This window comes from Botrytis byssoidea (genome assembly GCF_014898295.1).
Source record: "Botrytis byssoidea strain MUCL 94 chromosome Unknown BBYS_028, whole genome shotgun sequence".
Classification (NCBI taxonomy): domain Eukaryota; kingdom Fungi; phylum Ascomycota; class Leotiomycetes; order Helotiales; family Sclerotiniaceae; genus Botrytis; species Botrytis byssoidea.
Genome location: NW_024065869.1, coordinates 288,567 through 307,846, shown reverse-complemented (window position 1 = coordinate 307,846; position 19,280 = coordinate 288,567). Strand labels below are relative to the sequence as shown.

At 43.7% G+C, this 19,280-nt stretch overlaps 6 protein-coding genes across 6 annotated transcripts; 3 read left to right on the top strand and 3 right to left on the bottom strand.

Moving 5' to 3' along the window:
- On the top strand, nt 1-1,626 carry EAE97_010524 (uncharacterized protein; the record flags this gene model as incomplete). Its single annotated transcript, XM_038881039.1, has 7 exons — nt 1-90; nt 142-217; nt 265-274; nt 322-521; nt 576-668; nt 722-1,315; nt 1,511-1,626. 7 exons carry the CDS (start codon nt 1-3, stop codon nt 1,624-1,626), a joined length of 1,179 nt encoding a protein of 392 aa, XP_038728157.1.
- A 917-nt stretch (nt 1,627-2,543) lies between these two features.
- Nucleotides 2,544-4,874, bottom strand: EAE97_010523 (uncharacterized protein; the record flags this gene model as incomplete). The annotated part of the gene is made up of 5 exons (XM_038881038.1): nt 2,544-3,003; nt 3,060-3,193; nt 3,520-3,780; nt 3,860-4,705; nt 4,827-4,874. The coding sequence occupies 5 exons, from the start codon at nt 4,872-4,874 to the stop codon at nt 2,544-2,546; spliced, it is 1,749 nt and encodes a 582-aa protein (XP_038728156.1).
- Nucleotides 4,875-6,740: 1,866 nt separating this feature from the next.
- EAE97_010522 (uncharacterized protein) lies at nt 6,741-7,749 on the bottom strand (the record flags this gene model as incomplete). Its single annotated transcript, XM_038881037.1, has 2 exons — nt 6,741-7,370; nt 7,420-7,749. 2 exons carry the CDS (start codon nt 7,747-7,749, stop codon nt 6,741-6,743), a joined length of 960 nt encoding a protein of 319 aa, XP_038728155.1.
- Nucleotides 7,750-10,200: 2,451 nt separating this feature from the next.
- On the top strand, nt 10,201-11,549 carry EAE97_010521 (uncharacterized protein; the record flags this gene model as incomplete). The annotated part of the gene is made up of 2 exons (XM_038881036.1): nt 10,201-11,083; nt 11,179-11,549. The coding sequence occupies 2 exons, from the start codon at nt 10,201-10,203 to the stop codon at nt 11,547-11,549; spliced, it is 1,254 nt and encodes a 417-aa protein (XP_038728154.1).
- A 916-nt stretch (nt 11,550-12,465) lies between these two features.
- On the bottom strand, nt 12,466-15,483 carry EAE97_010520 (uncharacterized protein). The gene is made up of 5 exons (XM_038881035.1): nt 14,425-15,483; nt 14,008-14,375; nt 13,620-13,961; nt 13,494-13,572; nt 12,466-13,441 (listed from the first exon to the last, which is right to left on the bottom strand). Exons 1-5 carry the CDS (start codon nt 15,041-15,043, stop codon nt 12,516-12,518), a joined length of 2,334 nt encoding a protein of 777 aa, XP_038728153.1. The 5' UTR covers nt 15,044-15,483; the 3' UTR covers nt 12,466-12,515.
- Nucleotides 15,484-15,864: 381 nt separating this feature from the next.
- EAE97_010519 (uncharacterized protein) lies at nt 15,865-18,364 on the top strand (the record flags this gene model as incomplete). The annotated part of the gene is made up of 5 exons (XM_038881034.1): nt 15,865-16,035; nt 16,085-16,555; nt 16,605-16,735; nt 16,788-17,086; nt 17,136-18,364. 5 exons carry the CDS (start codon nt 15,865-15,867, stop codon nt 18,362-18,364), a joined length of 2,301 nt encoding a protein of 766 aa, XP_038728152.1.
- Nucleotides 18,365-19,280: the final 916 nt, after the last annotated feature.

Below are 19,280 nucleotides of genomic sequence, written 5' to 3'. Positions count from 1 at the left end.
ATGTCAAATTCAGACGCAGAATCGGATCCCACTTATACTGTGTTTGTAAAGTTACCATTTCCTCGTGGTGATTTTGTTGATCCTCCAGCCGTATGGAATATCCCCGTGTGTTAAAGATGCTATACTAACTATCTTCTTCAGGTGGAATGGGATGCAGGAAAAGACAAGGCTTTGTGGAAGATATTGCTCAAAGCTCCAAAGAATAGCGATGTTGATTGTAAGTCCTTCAATTGTCTATCAGAATCACCTTGCTAACAGATATAGGGACTGCATTGTAGGTTCCCTCTGCGCGTTCTTCAACACATCTTAACATACTCGCAGAGCTACGAAATTCGAAGTTACTATTCCATTCCTTATTCAGCAGGTAGCATGGCTTTACGAACGACAATTTTCACAAGTTCGAGAGCAGATGAGGAAAGCGACGGTGTCTAAAGGCTCTTTGGCTCCGTCGCCAGTTCCAGACAGTACATCTGAACAAGCAGGTGGAGAAGAGATGAAGAGAACTGGATCTGGGGGTGGAGGTAACTCGCGAGCGGCACATCCAACCCATCAGCTTAGGAGCTCACAACTAGTAGGCCCACGAATTCAGTCCTCTCTTTCCAATAGGAAAAGTAATCCATTTCCGAAAAATGATGGAAGTGTGCCAAACACCCCCAATCGCGCAATGGGTATGATTCTCCCTCTTAACTAGGTAATATAGTTAATATCTAATGTCAAGTAGCTCCGTCGTTTTCCCGCACATCATCTCGGGAAACAACTGTTCAATCTCGCACATTCGTAGCACCAAGTTCGCGACCAACTGAAGCCACCACCAACCGACGATCTCTCTCACCAAAGCAGCGATCACGACCGCCCTCATTGGCAATTGACCATCCACCTAGAAATTCTCCACAACCGGCGCAACTCTCTTCTCCTGAGGATTCCTCCGATGACGATCCTTATCCATTCCAATCAACCCTGCTCAACAAACGCTTTCCTTCTATCAAGAAAACAAACAAAGATCCATCATCAGATGATGAACTCGCTTTTCTTCCCACCCCGCAAGATCCATCCGCCACCCTTCGGATAGAATCCCGCAATTCTTCTCGGCGAATGCCCGCTCACCCGAAGAAACTATTGCCAGTCGAATCGCAGACCTCCGATTCCTCCACGAGTTCTTCCGCCCCGATTGTGAACAAAAGACACGATGCTATAAGCGGAGGCGGCAGACGACTGTTGAATGGTCCGTTGAGTCCTCGTCGCACAACTGAGTTACAAAGTGAGAGAAGTGATGGGGGAACACCAAGTATGGGTAGTAGTTTTAGTGATCTGGATGGTCTGTCTTCTCCATTTACTAAGAGTTTCAAGTCATGAGGCTTATCCTATTCGTGTTTCCATTCATCTCTTTTGCAAATTTCATTGATACCCCGTACTCTTTAAAACTTGAATTCAGTACTCTTTTTGTCACAAAGTCTCTCCAACTATTGACTTAATCCGAATGAGACTTTCAGCTGACGCTAATGAATTTTAGATGCTTCTGTAACGCAGAGCGCACTAGAAGAGGCACTCGCGAGCAACATGCAAGCAGGTGGCATGGCAAGTAGAATGAGCACTATCAGCCAAGCTCTTAGGAGTCGATATTTATAATGGCTGCGACTGCTATACGAAATTATATCACGAAACCTTTCTTTATATTGTCACGTTTCAGGAGATCGGATGGATATCGGTACTGGGGATATTGGTTATGACGTAAATGGGACATGAAATTGGATAAGACTTATGGACAATGGATATGGGATTTAGGTTAGAGGACCGATTGATTAGTGGGTTGGATTTAAGTTATTTGTAATTGTAATCTCCAGTATTTAAACTTCCATCTCATGCTTCTTGCCCCTGCAACCTCGCTTCTCAGATTTGAACCACCGTTTTCTGTTCTTTCTACTTTTGGTATATATATATAGCAACTCAAGCGCCCAGGGAAGGGACGTTGGTTCAATGAATAATAAGATAAGGATAGAGCCACCGAAGCGACTATCTAGGTAGTTTAGGATGGTCAAATTCAAAATTCTTGAGGATCCGAGAATGTCCTTTAGCTCGTTGGATATGAAGTTAACGATATCATGTTACTTAAGCGTCATGTTTGCTGTCAGGAAGTTCTTGTGGCGTATGTTAAAGTTGTCCGACCATGTCGAGCTATTTAGTTGCCTGCATATGGTATTAACATGAGAGTATTCATCACGGAAGTACCTCAAATTCCCTTGAGGAAAATTTCATGCCGTCACCAAAGCACAAGGAGGAAAAGTAGAGAATGATTTTCTGTTTTTATTGTTCCAACCTATGTTGTAACCCCCCCGATTTGTCAATTTATTTAAGAATCTCCATTTGTCAATTTAGTTAAAAGAACCATATTTGGCGGATTTTCGCCAAAAGAAAACGAAAGCTATCTTATCGAAGATTCCTATCGATGATCCTCGCTATATTTTTCTTGACTCAGAGTACGATGTGTACCATGTCAATTTCGAAGCCTTTATCTCCATCTTGCAATTTGTATGCTTGCTTCTCGTCTACCAATCTAAATCAGGAGACACGTTGTCCGCCGATCCCCATCCCTGACCGTCCGCAGCCTCGGAAGAAGGTGAAAGCGGCTGTTTAGCAACTGGCTTCCTGTTTCGATTTTTAAATGCTTGGATTTGGACTTCCTTATATAAGATACCCTCGCTCCCGACATACGTGTGAAGGAATTGGCACGCCGCAGCTGTATTGAGACACTTCTTGGTACTTTTGGACGCTGCGTAGCTGTGCCAAAAGAAGCACGTGAAACGTTTTCCGACGGTGGTTTTGGGGTCGGCAGGCTGATGCTGCTTGCCGGGCGCGGGCGCGGGAATCGCATAGACGACATCGAAGAGCACTCCGGGGTTGATTTTGCCGTTTCGTATGTTCGTCTGCAGTGTGTACTCGCGATGTTCGTGGAGATCACGACATGTCGCTTCGTCGAAGCGACAGCCCTTGGGACTATCCCAGTAACTGGAATGGCTTAGTGGGTGGTTTGGGAAGGGGTGTGAGAGGAGTGGGTTACTTACTAACAGACTTCGGTCTTTGGAACGACAATTTCATGAGGTTCTTCACGAAGTCTGTCCCGGGTGGTCATAAATTTGCCAGGTTTAGGGGAACTGTTGTACGATCTGTTGGGTCGATATTTGGTCATTTGTAGTCCCTGGTATGAACGGTTAATTTGTGATGTGAAAATAATATGTTCTGGAAGACAAGAAATCTGGTAGTAATTTTGAGGTTGTTGTTCATGTATGGTGTTGTTTGAACCTCAGTGCGCAGCTTTGTTGATCTCATTTGCGATATCATACACCGATATCGATTTAGGGCACAAGACTATACAAAAGCACTAAACGTCATTGAAATCTGTGTATAACTGTTTCACCTGAGGTAGTTGACTTTGTGCTATTGAGCCACGTTCACAAAGGAAGTTTTAAAATATGTTGAAAGAAAGGTAGAGGAATATAATGCATAGGGAAAAGTGGAACTGACCTTATTATCATAGTCCGCATCATTCGGCTTCTGCTCATTGACGACTTCTTCGTCATGGTCTGTATTCAGACTAGAGACTCTTGACTCTATTCCAGCGCTCTCGCTGTCACTCTCACTATTGATCTCGCGGTCACTATTAGCTGATGCAACACGGTTGGAACTATCCAAGTTTTCTCTCTGCTTCGTTCTTTCGACACCGTTCGATGCAACTTGTGATTCGGTTGGTGGTGGTAAAATGTCGTCTTCATCGTCATCCGCCCACTAAGAGTTCCTAGGATCAGTCTATGCTTGATTTATTTAAGGATATAGACGGGTTTGAAGGACGTGATTCGGAACTCACTTCAGCCGTTTTTCTATTGTCATAGTCATCCATCGAAAAGCCGCCGGTTTTTTTCGCAACTGGGCTACTATGACTCGTTTTCTTACTGCTTGTCTTATCGTCCTCCAAGATTGCAGACACAGGAAAGCTACCATATAGATCCCTTGTGCAATTCCACCCCAGACAAAGACTAGCACCAAGAGGCTTTTCGACCTTAATTGTGTCACCACAAGATATTAGAATCCCGCCAAATGAGTCAGATGGAGGTTGAAAATCCTTGATGGCTCTATAATTTTTGCCTACTTGGACGCTAGATGTTGTCTTCTTAGGACGTGGGCCGATAGGCATTGACTGAGTACCAGAACTGCCCATACTTCTATTAAGGATTATTCTTGGTTCCTCGCTCGCTCTTTTTGGCTCGCGATGTGTTGAATTCTCCTTCTTCGGCTCATAATCGCGCACAAATTCCGCTGCGGAAGGATTAAATTTTGGCTTCGGCAATTTGACACGAGCCTCATTTTCAGGGAGCTGAGGACGGGCCTGGCAATGGAAGCAAGTTGCATCTGATGGCGATCCCGAAAAATTTTCATGACCATTGCTAGGCACTGTGACCAAGACGTGTGACTCAGCTTCATCCGCAGAAGGTCCGTCATGCTCTTGAAGACCAGCTTGAGTATTGCTGGGAGGTTCGGATACTGCTTTGTCTTCGATCCTCACGAGCTGTTGAGAATCGGAAGGTTCGTACGCATCTGACAACTGTTTTTGGGGGCCGTTGGTAAAAACGTATTTTCCCTTGTGCAGCAACGCGTCTATTCTCACCCATTCATCTTCAGTGAAATACTCTGCACCATAAAGCATACAGCATCCCTAATATCGGAGGAATATTAGCATGAAAAGAAACTCCGTACAAAATCGGATTTTCGTTTGCAAGATCGTCGAGCATGTACAAACTTTTAAATAGCAAGAATGAAGAGAGCAAGTAGCTTACATTCTTAACCTCCTCGAGTATTCTTGTCGCGCGCGATGATAGCAACATACTGCTGATATTGACGAGCAATATTTGATAAAAAGAGTTTCTTGATTCCACAGAAAATCGAACGTCTTTCCAATAATTTCTGACGCGTAACAATATGGCACGAAGAATTATTCAATAGGACAGCGGACAGAGTCCAGAGAAAAAGAAGAGATCGGCTTGCCAAAGAGATATAAGTAGTCTTCCTTCAGATAGCCAAGATGAGCGAAACCATGTCTAGTTGGTCTGGGGGAATTGCATGTTGTGCTGCCTCAACGACACCTACCACGATGCTCCCTACTCAATTTTATTTTGCATTTGACTCTTAGCCTAGTTGGTGGTTTCAAAGTGGGAAGGCTTCCTGCAAGAGTCTGCATAGTGGGTCATATGATTGAGGAGAAAAACGCGTTCAAGAGCCACTGATCGGCCACCGTACAAGACACGTAGTCACAATAGCAGAGATCGTTGTGAAGTGCGTTCATAATTGGTTCTAGATATTCACGGTGGGTAGTACGAGGCTCAGGCTCTATAAAAATCTATAATCTATCTTGTCGCGGACCAAGAAAACGTCACAGAGCTATATGTCGTCTAAAGTCAATACGATATCACGAGATACGGTTTCTGTAGAACTTTTGGGATGTGATGTATCATTTATGGTGGCATGATATCCATGTCAAACTGGAATATGTTGGACTGCATGTCTAAGCCCATCCCATTTACTACCCTGTTCAATAACGTCTCAAATGGCACTCCACTGAAAGCTTCTGGAATAGATTAAAGTCAGAAAGTCGAATTTTGATAGGAGATTTACTCCACCTCCACCGTTCTTTGTCCTCCTGCCGCATATGTCGTGAAGAGATTGGTGAGTATGTTCCAGCCTTTGGCGCTCGCCATACCGAATAACCCTAATTCTATAGGGCAAGTTCCCACACAAGTCTGACCACATGCATGCAGATAAATGCTTATCGCTCCATTGGATGAACGATAGGATATATTCGCGCCGCATCTGCAATGGTTTGGTCTTCAGAATATGCATGTTCCTTGATCTTTTATACACCTCCCAATAAAATGCTATGTCGGTATGCCAGCTGGGAGTCGATCAATCAAATGTATGAAAAGTACGCAGTCTCGAGGCAGTAACGGTGAATTCTAGTTTGGGGTTTGGTTTTTTGGGGGGGTTTTTTTGCTTCGATTAGTCAGCGCTTTTCCTCGTGCCTTCTTTTTATCTGTAATGCGCGACCTGTTTGAGAATGTTGGCGCTTCAAAGAGGACGCGACGCGCCTGCAGGTTTGAGATTACCAAGTTTCTCCTTCCTCGTCTTCAAACGGTAAAATTATAAGCTTCTCTTTCATCTCACTTTGGATTCAAATATTTATGATTCACCCAGAAGTATCTTGATTGCGAACCTAGTGGAATCGTTGCTAGGAGAATTTGGCACGAGAGCTAAGATTGCATGGAATCCTGACTATATTGTCTGTTGCCATGGAACGTTTGGTTATTACCATAGTAATGATGAATGACGGCTCGCTTCAGGTAATCACAGAAAATTCTCGACAAAGAGGTCTGAGAGAAAAAGCGTTGAAGATTGGCGTATGGTAGAAGGCTCATAATGTGAGGCTGATTGAAGTATCCTCATGGTTCGGAGTACAATGTGGAACAATTGAAAGATTTATGATTTATATACAGAGCTTGGAGAGCATTTGAATATCCCAAGACGCAGTTCAACAAACGAAAGCGTTCAATTTATGGATCGAGCTAATTAAGCAAATTCTGTGAAACACGGAATTTGCTTTAAATGTCAGATTCTCTCCTCAGAGATCAAGGCCTCATATTCCACGTCCCGATCCGGACCATGGAATAGCCTTTATCAATGATAGAATGATTTCGAGATTACGGTAAAGTATGCTTTTGAAAGAAATCCAAGATAATAGGCGTAGCATTGAAGCTCGCCGGTCCTTCCCCATGCCCAATCAAATCAGCATTCAACACCGTACTCGGCCAATCATGGTCCAAATTCCTATCGAAGACATGCTGTACTAAGCCTTCATCCTCTCCCTTTCCATAACTATACACAACCGTGTCATGCGTCAAATTAGTCGTCGCATTTTTCAGGTCCAATTTATCTCTCAGAGCCCACTGATGTACCCAGTGCGGAACAGTCGGTATACATTGATTAGATCGATTAGCCTGTCCATCATAATGAATCGTCGAGTCTTCACCGCCATGAAATTCAATCATGGGAATCTTGGGACGTCCTGGAGAGCATGGGATCGTAACATTGTTTGGGAAACATGGTTGGGTGTCGATATAATATGCACCAGAGACAGGAGCAAATGCAGCGATTTTGGTGGAGAGGATGGGATCACAAGCTAGGGTATTACAGAAACCACCCCCATCAGATTTACCGGTGGCCCAAATGCGTTTTCTGTCTATACAGTATTTTCCGTCAAGACTGTCAATTATATCACTGACAAGCTGGGTGTCATTCGCTGTGTTTCCAGGGTTGCCTTCCCATTTTCCCTAATTTTGTTAATCTGTGGCATATCTTTGAACGAGGGGGTCTTGTTACTTTGACTCCTTGAGGGTATATTGTTATGGCGAAAGTGTTAAATTCAGGATTCGTCATCTGATCCAGCGCGAGTTGTTGCGATGCATTTCGATGGCCTCCATGGAAAGAAAATATGACGGGAGTCGAAGACTGGGATGCATAGAGAGGTGGAACGACAATAAGGTAAGATCTATGGACGTCTGAACTTGTAATTGATATATTTTGAGGTTGTCCTATAGTAATATCAGATGGTATAGCTTTAGTGCAAGAAGGGTCTTCTCGAGAATTTGCAACGCTGCGGACGACGTTATGAGCCACCCAAGCATGTATAGCATTCTTGAGAGAAACCATGATGTATGAAGTGTGTATGAGAACAAGCAGTCAACTGACGAAATTGGCTTACCACTGGGTATTTACGTAGAGATATCTGCACGAGGTATATTCTTTACTTGAGGTCAGACGTCCAATTGAGTCATCAAGCATTAGCTTTTGAGCTTCTCGTAGATCTCTTACTTAGGACCCTGAAAATCCTCACCGGTTGCGCAGATCTATCAAGTAAGATACGAAGTTGTGAACCAATTATGTAGAAGATTTCAGAGATGCTTTCAGCTTACGGAATATGTGATTTTGAAATGTGATTTTGCAATAATGGGAAACCCGCAGCGAGGAAGCTGGCTTTGCGTATAGTAAACAATGCAATGGGAAATGATGGGTTACGATAGAGATGATTGAGAGGTTATTACGTATAATAATAGAATTGAAAGAAGTCGGTGTTGGTATTGGTGTTGGTAGTTCAAGCAGATGTGAACATATTGGCATTTGGCATTTTGGGATTGTGGTTTGGTAGGTGATCTACCCCTTACAGGTCCGCTAGCGGCAGCACTCTAGGTGAGATCTCGTCAGCTCAGCAACACACTCATACCAAATATTCTATAAATACCTAGTGGAGGAAAAATCTAATTGACGGCAGAAGAAATCATGTACGGGTCGGCTACCGTGCAACTGTACATCGTTCCTTCATCGCACGCCACGGTATGTTTCAACAGACTCAGCCTGTTGTTCCTGATCCTCGAATGCTGCTCAAGTCCAGCATGATTATTCCCCGAACTAACTTCGATATTGTTATGATTTCGCTATTTCACATTGTCAATCATATCCTTAGTTACAATAAAAAATCATTTAACAAATCAATTAATCTCCATATGAGCAGAGTAACCACAGATTAAGGTGGGATTTCAGACATATATGTCTGGATATCTAAACTAACTTCGAAGATTCAAAGGATTCGATTGTTAGATTCGAAATGGAATATTGAAAGTGTTTGATTAAAAGAACTGAAATTCGAGTATTGACTATAAGGTTTGCTTGGTGTACAACTTATTCTGACCATCGTGTGCGAGTCTAGTCTCACCCGTGCAAACGATCGATGGAAGCGGAGACTCCACTACGATACATTATTTAGCTGGACTGGCGTGAACTTAGTAGATTATAGTCGATAAGGACCAGCTGATCATGTGCTCATGCCTAAATACCGATAGACGCACACCTCATCAGTCACTAAAACAAATTCAATCGTGTGGCCAAAAGAAAAAACTAAAACACTAAAATCGACATCCAAATTCGGGTTTGATGATGAAGGTCTCGTACTTCTACTTCAGAATTGAAAATCAAATAGTCCCTTGGGCTTTGTGTCTGATATTCCAGCTGCTTTTCTCTTCGAATCGCGAGCGTGGAATTCATCTCAGGCTATGGTGATTCCTCACGTCTGTCGTTGTGCGGATGACGTTCTACCTCCAAGTTGAGCTGGCTTCATTCAATAGAAATAGAGGAAATTATTTTGGTAGACAAACTACTAGTGAAAGAGCTGACCAAAGATCATCGAAATCCGAAGAAGAATGATTTAAGTTGAATCCGCAGCTTGGTAGTCTTGTAACATACCATTTCAAGCGAAATTGGAAGGATTCTGGATTTCTCTGCTGTCGGTACACCCATCTGGTTAGTCTTAACTTCCCCGCCATTTCTTCTATTCTACTGGAGAAAGCACATTCCCAATAGTCACTAGTGTCCGCTCAAATCTTCCTTATCAAGATGTTCATCGTTACACAAGTGGTTAAGATTCGGCCAGATCTCAGATGGAATCATCCAAACCCTGCGACTGCAATAACGTGTTGATCTTTCGTCTAATCAGCTTACTCATTGTTCGAACCAGCCTTACATCTGACTAGGCCATTCGCTTCATGGGCATCACGTTGGAGGAGCATTTGCCCTGCCATACTCATCTCCTTCGCCTTTGAGTTTACGATATTTAAACGTCTATTTAAACTTCGCGGGAATGTCATGTAACTTCAACATGTCACTGCCCCAAAACAAGTTCATGGCCGGACGGGTGGGACACAAAGACGGCCCTTTTTGTGTACTCCTTACTTGATCCTGTGGTTAGTCACTGTGACTATCGAGGTGTAATTCAACGTTCATGATGGAACTCTGTAATTATCGAGGGCAATTAGTGTGCCGAAAAGGACATACCCTTAAAATTCTTACTTCTGCAATATCTTATAAGAGGCATCATGCACGGGATTGTCCTCTATCATCTCAAGTCCTTTGTGACAGCCACTTTCATTTGGCCACGCGCCGTTTTCCAAAATTTACACTCTCTTTTGCAAATCTCCTTTACGGCTCTTTTGTTTTGTGGTAGTTGAATCTGGAACCGAGGTGTATCAACTCTCTTTCCCTCCTTTCTATACACCTTTCATATATCTTATTTGTATTTCGAAATAAAGTTCTCCATTCCATTACCTCGGTATGTACATTTCAACACTCCTTACTGCCTTGCTGGCTAGCACAGTTGGTGCATGGATGCCAGGTGGTGAGAAAGATCTCCGTTCAGAAGATGGAGTATCTCTCTTCAACCCAGAAGCGAAACATCCCACGGCCCGTCGCTGGACTCCAGCATCCGGCAAGATTCGAGGTGTGAATCTCGGATCTCTTTTCGTCTTCGAGCCATGGATTGCCGAAACCGCATGGTCAGCTATGGGTTGTGGTCCATACAAGTCTGAATTCGATTGCGTAGCCGGTTTGGGACAAGCAAAAGCTAACGCTGCATTTCAAAATCATTGGAAGACATGGATCAATGCTAATGATATCGCACAAATGGCAAGCTTCGGTATTAACACAATCAGAATCCCAGTCGGATATTGGATGATGGAAAGTTTGGTTTATGCCGATAGTGAACACTTTCCTCAAGGTGGTTTCCAGTATCTTGAGAGTATTTGCAACACGGCTGCCAATGCCGGATTCTTCATCATTATCGATATGCATGGAGCTCCTGGAGCGCAAGTTGCAAGTAACCCGGATTCAGGACAATATGCCTCGACCCCCGGTTTCTATGCCGATTATCAATATGCTCGCGGAGTACAATTCCTCTCTTGGCTCACAACAAATATTCACAAAAATCCTGCTTTCAGAAATGTTGGCATGATTGGTATTGTGAACGAACCAATCCAAGATGCTGGGCAGGCTGCGGGTATGATTTCCCAGTTTTATCCCGCGGCATACAAGGCCATTCGAGCTGCTGAAGCAGCGGCAGGTGTACAGCCGAACAATTTCTTGCATGTTCAGGCTATGGACCAAGGTTGGGGCTCTGGAGATCCAAATTCTGGACTTGCTGGTGGTGTTTCTTTGGCTTGTAAGTTCTTTATTTGTTCATTTCTTTCTCAAAGATTCTTCATACGACCCAAAGTTTCTCTCAGTGACATTTCTAACATATACTCTGACGTTTAGATGACGAGCATCGATATCTTAAATGGTCCAATGTGGCCGTCTCCCAAACCGCCTATCTCCAATCGTCTTGCACATATAATCCTATTTCCAGCACCGGTGGCCCAACGGTCGTAGGAGAGTTCTCTCTTTCTCCTCCAGACAACGTACAAGATACAGCGGGCTGGACGACATCTACTCAAGGTGCATTTTACAAAAAGTGGTTTGAGGCACAGGTTATGGGATATGAGAATCACGCATTGGGATGGATCTTCTGGACTTGGAAGGCACAGTTGAATGATTACCGTTGGAGTTATTTAGATGCGGTAAACGCGGGAGTTATTCCAAAGGATTTGAATAGTGTGGCTGGAAGCGGTGCTTGTAACGGTTTCTAGAGAGGAGAGATCAGAAGAGAGAAGGATACGGCGGATTTTTGGAACGGCGTCGGAACGTTGAAATCGTATTTAAGGGGCGGGGTTGTTGCATTTTGAGGGGATGAATTTCGCGATCGCATTTCGGTTTGAAATGGCTTTATGATACTCCGTACATTTTGAGTGGCTCAAAGTTTACACATTCTTGATACCCTTTTAGTAATTCATACAATTATTTCCATACATCTCATATAATTCGTCACTCTCATCATATAAAAAAAGATGTCATCATCCAAATTCATATCCACTAGCCAGACCCATTAGTCATATCTCAAGTACGTACAACTTTATTGATCCCTCATCCTTCAGTACCTTAAAATAACCTACACCCGTAGCATCGCCAGGAACACGAAACCCGTGTTCGAAATTCCATGTGAGATCATACACGACGATGGCCTGCACTTGTAATGTTCTCCAAAATGACGAATCCCACTCCCTGACGGTCGTTGAGATTGTCAATTAGATTGAGACACATAAGCTTATAAATCCAACGTTGCACTCGTCTTATTTATAGTCTGTGTCGTAGATGATTTGCGAAGAGATGGCTTTGAAGGATTGTATGATTTGTGTACTGTAGTCTGTGGTCGATATCAAATAGTCTTAAAGTAATTGGACGAATTTGGAATCGTGGGATAATACGATTGAAGGAGGATATTTACAACCTCGATCACAATAATTGCCTAGAAAGGATTTTGGAGAACGTTCAACTAGTTTGTTTGAGCATCAAGCTTCAGTACCTATATAGTTAGCACTTGAGTCTTGAATTCATCTATATTATACTCCGCAATAAGCAAGTGTAATTATGAAGTTGATATCACGAAGCAAAACGCGCGTAATACTCGATACAATTGCAAAGATGGAACACAAATGAAATCATTAAATTCATGTCAATTTATTTTTATGATATATAACCACAGGATTAATGCCCCTCTAAATAACAGTAAAAGTAGCATTTGCTCTCAAGTCCGCACTCGAACTTCCGATCTGCACGACGAAATCTCCTGGCTCAACTACATACTTCATTCTGATATTCCACAATCCAACCTCCTGAACCTTCAAATCAATGTTGACGGTTTCGGTTTCTCCGGCTTTGATAGCTACCTTAGAGAAACCCTTGAGCTGGATGTTGGGAACGACGACGCTGCTAATCACATCTTGGACGTAGAGTTGTACGACCTCCGCCCCATCACGAGTAGAGTTGTTAGTGACAGATACGGTGGCGGTGATGGTATCATTAGCGGTGACGTTTGTGGCTGAGAGGGTAACATCCGAGTATTCAAATGTGGAGTAGGATTTTCCATATCCGAATTCGTAGAGAGGCATGGGGGAGTTGAGGACATATTGGTGGCCGAAAGAGAGGGTTCCATTGGAGAAAGCCTCTCCTGGGTAGTTTGGACGTCCGGAATTCCAGTAATCGTAGTAGATTGGGGTAGTTCCGATATCGTACGGGAAACCGACAGAGAGTTTACCACTTGGGTTGACGTCACCGAAAAGGACATCGGCGAGTGCGTTTCCTCCTTGTTCGGAGGGGTAGAATTGTTGGATTAGTGCGGATGCGTTTGCAGAAATCCATGCTTCGGTGATGGGTTTACCGGATGAAAAGACGACGACAGTGGGTTTTCCGGTATCGATGATGGCTTTGACCAAGTGGGGCATAGCGCCAACGAGGTTCAATGATGAGACGTCGACGTGCTCTCCCGTTGTGGCGTTGAGTCCTTGCCAAAGTTGGTTTTGGTCTCTCGACCATGTTCCGACAACGACGACAGCTACATCGGCAGCTTTAGCAACGGAAATAGCCTCGTCAAATCCAGACTGGTCATTTGACCAGCGCTCACAACCTTGAGCATAGGTAACGCCTAAAAAAGGTTAGCTATGGCATGAATGCATGTTTAGACGATAAAATCTTACTTCCTGAACTAGCAGCTTGTATTCCGTCCAATGGAGTCACTCCATGGTACATACTTCCGTTGACGACATAGTCACCATACTAGAACTTATTAGATAAATAATGCAAGATGAGTTTCCATAACTTACGTTCATGAATCCATGTGCCATGGGTCCAATCACTGCAACATTGGCCGATTTTGAAAGAGGAAGAACACCCTTTCCGTTCTCCAACAAGACAATGGATTCAGCATCAAGTTCCCGAGCTAAGTCAATATGCTCTTGAGTGTGAATCAAAGATGCAGTCTCGTTGGCTGGTGCTGCGAGATATGGATTCTCGAAAAGACCTTGGACGAACTTTGCACGAAGAAGACGCGATACGGCGGTGTCTACAATGTCGATGTCCAAGACTCCAGACTCGACAAGGTCTGGGATTTTTTGGAAATTGAAAGAGCCACCACCCATCTCGACATCATTACCTGCAGGAAGTGCCTGTATGTGATTAGTAGAGCTTCAATCCGATATGAAGATTACTTACAAACATGGTTACCGCATCTGAATCGATGGGTAATCCGTTGCCTTTAGATCGACACATCTTGAAAGCATCGCAGAGACGATCTGTCGCACCAGCATCACTGGTTACCCAGTATTTGTAGCCCCATTCTTCTCTGAGAATTTCAGTGAGGATGTGATAATCAGCGATAAGTGCAACACCATCATATGAATGGTAAGCAGACATGATAGACCAAGCATCGGCATCCATGATCATACGCTTGTATGGTGGTAGATAGGTGGTTCGAAGTTCTCTTTCTCCACCGTGTTGTGGGCCAGTGTTCAATCCTTGTTCAGGAGTTCCAAAGGCTGCAAAATGTTTCACCGTCGAGCTGACATTTCCAGCTTGTAAACCTAGTTCGATTAGAACTATACTACCGGATTAACAATTTGGTCAACGTACCTTTAACATAAGCATATCCCATCTCGCCTGCTAAATATCCATCCTCGCCAAAGGTCTCTTCGACTCTTCCGTATCTCAATTCACGGGCCAAATCTCCCAATGGTCCAAAGATTTGGTTAACACCAAGAGCAAGTGACTCTTGTGCAATGGCTGCTCCCATCTTTTTAATTAAGGCAGGGTTCCAAGAGCAAGCCTGTGCAATGGGCGAATTGAAGATTGTCGCGTTTCCGATCAAGAAACCATGAATACCTTCACTTTGAACTAAAGCTGGAATTCCCAAAGTTGTGTTATGCATAATATAGTCTTGTGCCTGTCTTACCCCGTCCGCAATCAGCTGTTGCGCAACTGGATAACCGACATAGAATTGACCAGCGCGAGTCGCCATATTCCATGCTAAACCGGTTGCATTGAACGTGCCATCTGTCATGTTACGCCAATTTGAGATATCGCCCTGAATCAGTTGGGCAGTCTTATCTTGGATGGTCATCCGCGACAGTAAATCGGCAACTCTGTCATCCACACTTGCATTTGGATCCTTGTACACTGGAGTGGAATTGGTGTACGACGCATTGGCGGTGTAGGCAAGCAAGGCCGCCACAGAGGCTGAGGAAACCTTCATCTTGAGTATGGAGAAGAAGTAATATCTTCGTAGAAGGTATGCTTAGGAAAAGGAATTTGATGCTGGGAATTCTTCGCTATTTAATGCTCACAAGCAAAACGACCCAGACCACGGAGTGCACCTTCCAGCATCATATTCGGCCTTGCATCTTTAGTTGCATTTTCTCATCTCTCTTATTCACTGGGTAAAGAGATACTTTTTTCGGGGTGAGTTGTGGGGAAAGATGTGATCTTGGTTCATGGATCCAAGCCAACCAGTCTGGATGCAACCCGAGGCAAAGGTAGCCGAATCTAGGATAATTGATCCCCCGCCCCCCGCAAATACCTCTTGGTTTCGACCTGCAGCCTTAGACACTCGTATAAGAGCTCGTGATACGTGGGGATGGATGTGTGGAAAGGATCTGGAAATCAGGATCTTAATTGATTCTCAAACTTAACTCGTGGAAGCTCTCCGAAATCGCGGTGGATGTCCTTCCGGAACAATATTCGTGCGAAAATTCAATCTCGACTTCTTCACCTGGTGTGGATATGCAAGGCGGAGCGGGTATGGGCGGATAAATAGAGCTACCCCTCACTAAATCGACGTATCGGAGCCCTTGGCGAAAACTGTATTTAGCCAAAAATAAGACGACCCAGAATTAATTATTGGGAAGTGGGGTGTTTGATGGGATAACATGTTTGATAGTTAGTCGTGTAGATGAACTTTTAATAAGATTGAATCGATTGTAAACTTTATTTTTGCTCGACTTCGAAGATTGATTCTTGAGTTAAAATTTACAAAGTAGTCATTTGACTTAGCAGATTACAACAGAAGTTCTCAGGATGAAGTTCAGAGATGGAATGTGGTTGCCGGCGGAGGGGAAACGACTGGAATACGCTGAAGAGGTATATGCTATTACGGAACGTGAGGATGGCAAAGCATTGAGTCTGCTATGCCCAACTAGAAAGATATTTGCAAGGTCAGATTCATTGAATTTGAGTACCTTGACAATTGTAAGTCAATCCACTTAGTAAGTACAAAATACATATTGATCATGAAAAGGATGTGGAAGCTCCATTTGATGGAGTGATATCCGTCGAGACTACACACTTTTTGGGTGCTCTCAATCCAGGACCTCATTTCGATCTATTTCCAGAAGGAAAGCCAGAGGGTAGTCAAGTCGAAATTGCCAAAACAGAAAAGTCAACCACTCTCAAATCTGGATCATTATCGGCGACCGTGAAAACTGGCAATCATGACTTCGAGATCCGATTTCATGCTACAGATGGCTCGAAAGAACTTACATCCTTACTCAATCGAAGTGTTGGCTTAGCATATAGTCCGGCGACTAGCAACCCGATGCAGATCGCAGATATGAGGGACTTTGAACATTATATTTTCACCCAATCGACCCTGTCAGTGGGAGAATCCGTGTATGGTCTAGGAGAGAGATTTGGAGCATTCAATAGGGTTGGCCAGTCTATTGAGCTTTGGAATGCAGACGGAGGAACTTCGAGCGATCAAGCTTACAAAGTTAGTTGTGTCTCATTTGAATTTGTGAGTGATACTAACGAGATGTCAGAATGTACCATTTTGGATGAGTTCTCGGGGATATGGTGTGTTCATCGATACACCTGATAAGGTGGACCTTGAAATTGGAAGCGAGAGATGCTGCAGAGTTCAGACCAGTGTAGAAGGCCAGAGACTAAAGTGGTATGTACCTTGTACTAGATCTTCAATGAGTATCAGATATTGACTGTCGAAGGTACATTATTTATGGACCAACACCAAAAGAGGTTTTGACAAAGTATTCAATCTTGACCGGAAAGCCAGGGAAGGTACCAAGTTGGAGTTTCGGACTTTGGTTGAGCACTAGTTTTACCACAAATTACGACGAAAAGACTGTGAATTCATTCCTCGAAGGGATGAGTGCACGAGATATTCCAGTGGAAGTATTCCACTTTGATTGTTTTTGGATGAAGGCATTTCATTGGTGTGATTTTGAGTTTGATTCTGAGATGTTTCCAGACCCAAAAGCTCAAATTTCTCGACTTAAAGAATCTGGTAAGCTCTGTGAAATTGATACGCGCTAAACACCGCTTACATGTGACAGGACTTGTCAAGAAGGTTTGCGTTTGGGTAAACCCATATCTCGGCCAAGCATCTCCCGTCTTCAAATACGCGGCAAGTAAAGGTTACTTACTCAAACGTAAGAACGGTGATGTGTTCCAGTGGGACCTCTGGCAGACGGGAATGGGAATCATCGATTTCACCAATCCCGAGGCTACAGAGTGGTACGTAGGCTGCTTAAAGGGCCTATTTGATAAGGGGGTGGATTCAATCAAGACAGATTTCGGAGAACGCATCCCATCCAAGGATGTCCAATGGTTTGATTCATCTCTCGATCCAAGAAAGATGCATAATTACTATGCGTTCCTATACAACAAAATTGTCTATGAGGCATTACAAGACCGATATGGAAAGGATGAAGCCGTTCTCTTCGCACGTACTGCTACTGCTGGGACTCAGCGTTTCCCATTGCAATGGGGCGGTGATTGCGAATCAACTCCTGAAGCTATGGCTGAATCAGTTCGAGGAGGCTTGTCGCTAGGACTTTCTGGTTTTGCCTTCTGGTCAGTCGACATTGGTGGCTTTGAGGGCTATCCTCCTCCTTGGATATACAAACGCTGGGTTGCTTTTGGCCTTCTTTGTTCCCATAGTAGACTTCATGGTAGCAATTCTTTCCGTGTACCATGGACAGTGGACGAGGACGACAAAACGGATCAAGGGTGCTCCAAGGTTCTGTCAAAGTGGACGACATTAAAAGCAAGACTCATGCCGTATATTTTCTCGCAAGCTCAAGAAGCTGTCGAGCTGGGTGTACCCCTTTCACTTCGAGCTATGTGCTTGGAATTCCCAGATGACCCAACCTCATGGTATCTCGACCGACAATTTATGTTTGGAGATAGTTTACTCGTAGCCCCAATCTTTGAAGAATCCGGGGATGTTGAGTTTTATTTACCAAAGGGTAAATGGACGAACTTTTTCACCAACGAAGTGAAGAGTGGACCTGGGTGGTTCAAAGAAAACCACGCGTTCGACACCCTTCCTTTATACGTCCGGGAAAATACAGTACTTGTGCTAGGAAAATCAGAGCAAACTAAGACTGTGTATGATTATGCCCAAGATGTTGAAGTTCGTCTATACAACACTACCAAGGGGGCTAAGGCCAGGCTAGTAAATTCTGAGGGAACCGACATTGGTACTCTTGAGGTTGACGATGATGGGAAACTGAAAGATCAGAAGTTTTTGACGGGATCATGGGAGGTGACAAAGATCTAGAATTGTCATACAATACAGATATTGTGACTACTCGTAATGAACGGACGAATCTTCTATGAATAAGCGATGTGTATTTATGCCCAATAGACTTAGATAACATAGACATAGAAGGAACTTATCAAACCGACCACCAGTGGGTGTACGGATTACAAAGAATTGACTTCTAAATATCTTGTGATATATCAATCTGTATATTTCAGGAATCGTCACAATTGTTTATTATAAATAGAACAATCAGAATGTGAAATTTGATATCAAACAACTGAAGAATGAATCTGTTAAAAAAACTGAAAAATGAGAAGTGTCCCGTCAATGCATGCACCATCTGGTGGACCAGAAGTGCCATTCAGAAGACGGCATGAGTTCGATTAACCTCGATTACTTTGAGATATGCGCAGATCAATCAACCAACCATACAGATTTGGTGTTCAGGACAGACATTGGACATGGCGGAGGTCTTTCCCCAACTAGAGCGATTATGAGCGTATCGACCCACTGGCTGATGTTGATTCCCCGGGTTATATATTATTGTGGATCGGAGTCCATGCTTGACTAGCAACGAATCCACTTTCTGTATGCAGAGAGAACGTCAGTTCTTTTGAAGGATAAACGTCCGCGTGTACTTTTGTCGTCTGTATCTTCCTAGGAAAGATTTGCGACGTACTCGGGGGGTGATAGACATATAGGGAAGGTATTGAAAGTTAGACACAAAACAAAGTGTGCTGCACCGAAATGTGGATGAATTCTTTTTGAAATTGAACTTGAGATTTCGGTGCCTCGGATTTTTCAAGTCGAGTTGATATCACGTGATTTAGAGGATTTCTATACACACACCCCGATGCCCTCGTACCCCAGCGAGCCAAGTTTGAATTTCTGGGGTAGAATATTATTCTCACACCCCTCTACATTGACGGAA

What these genes read in the sequence shown, in the direction of transcription:
- EAE97_010520 (XM_038881035.1), bottom strand. Translation starts at nt 15,043, where the DNA reads ATGAAGGTTTCCTCAGCCTCTGTGGCGGCCTTGCTTGCCTACACCGCC. An exon ending in GGGATATGCTTATGTTAAAG is followed by an intron (nt 14,376 to 14,424) that starts GTACGTTGACCA and finishes TAATCGAACTAG; the next exon opens with GTTTACAAGCTGGAAATGTC. An exon ending in CAGATGCGGTAACCATGTTT is followed by an intron (nt 13,962 to 14,007) that starts GTAAGTAATCTT and finishes AATCACATACAG; the next exon opens with GCACTTCCTGCAGGTAATGA.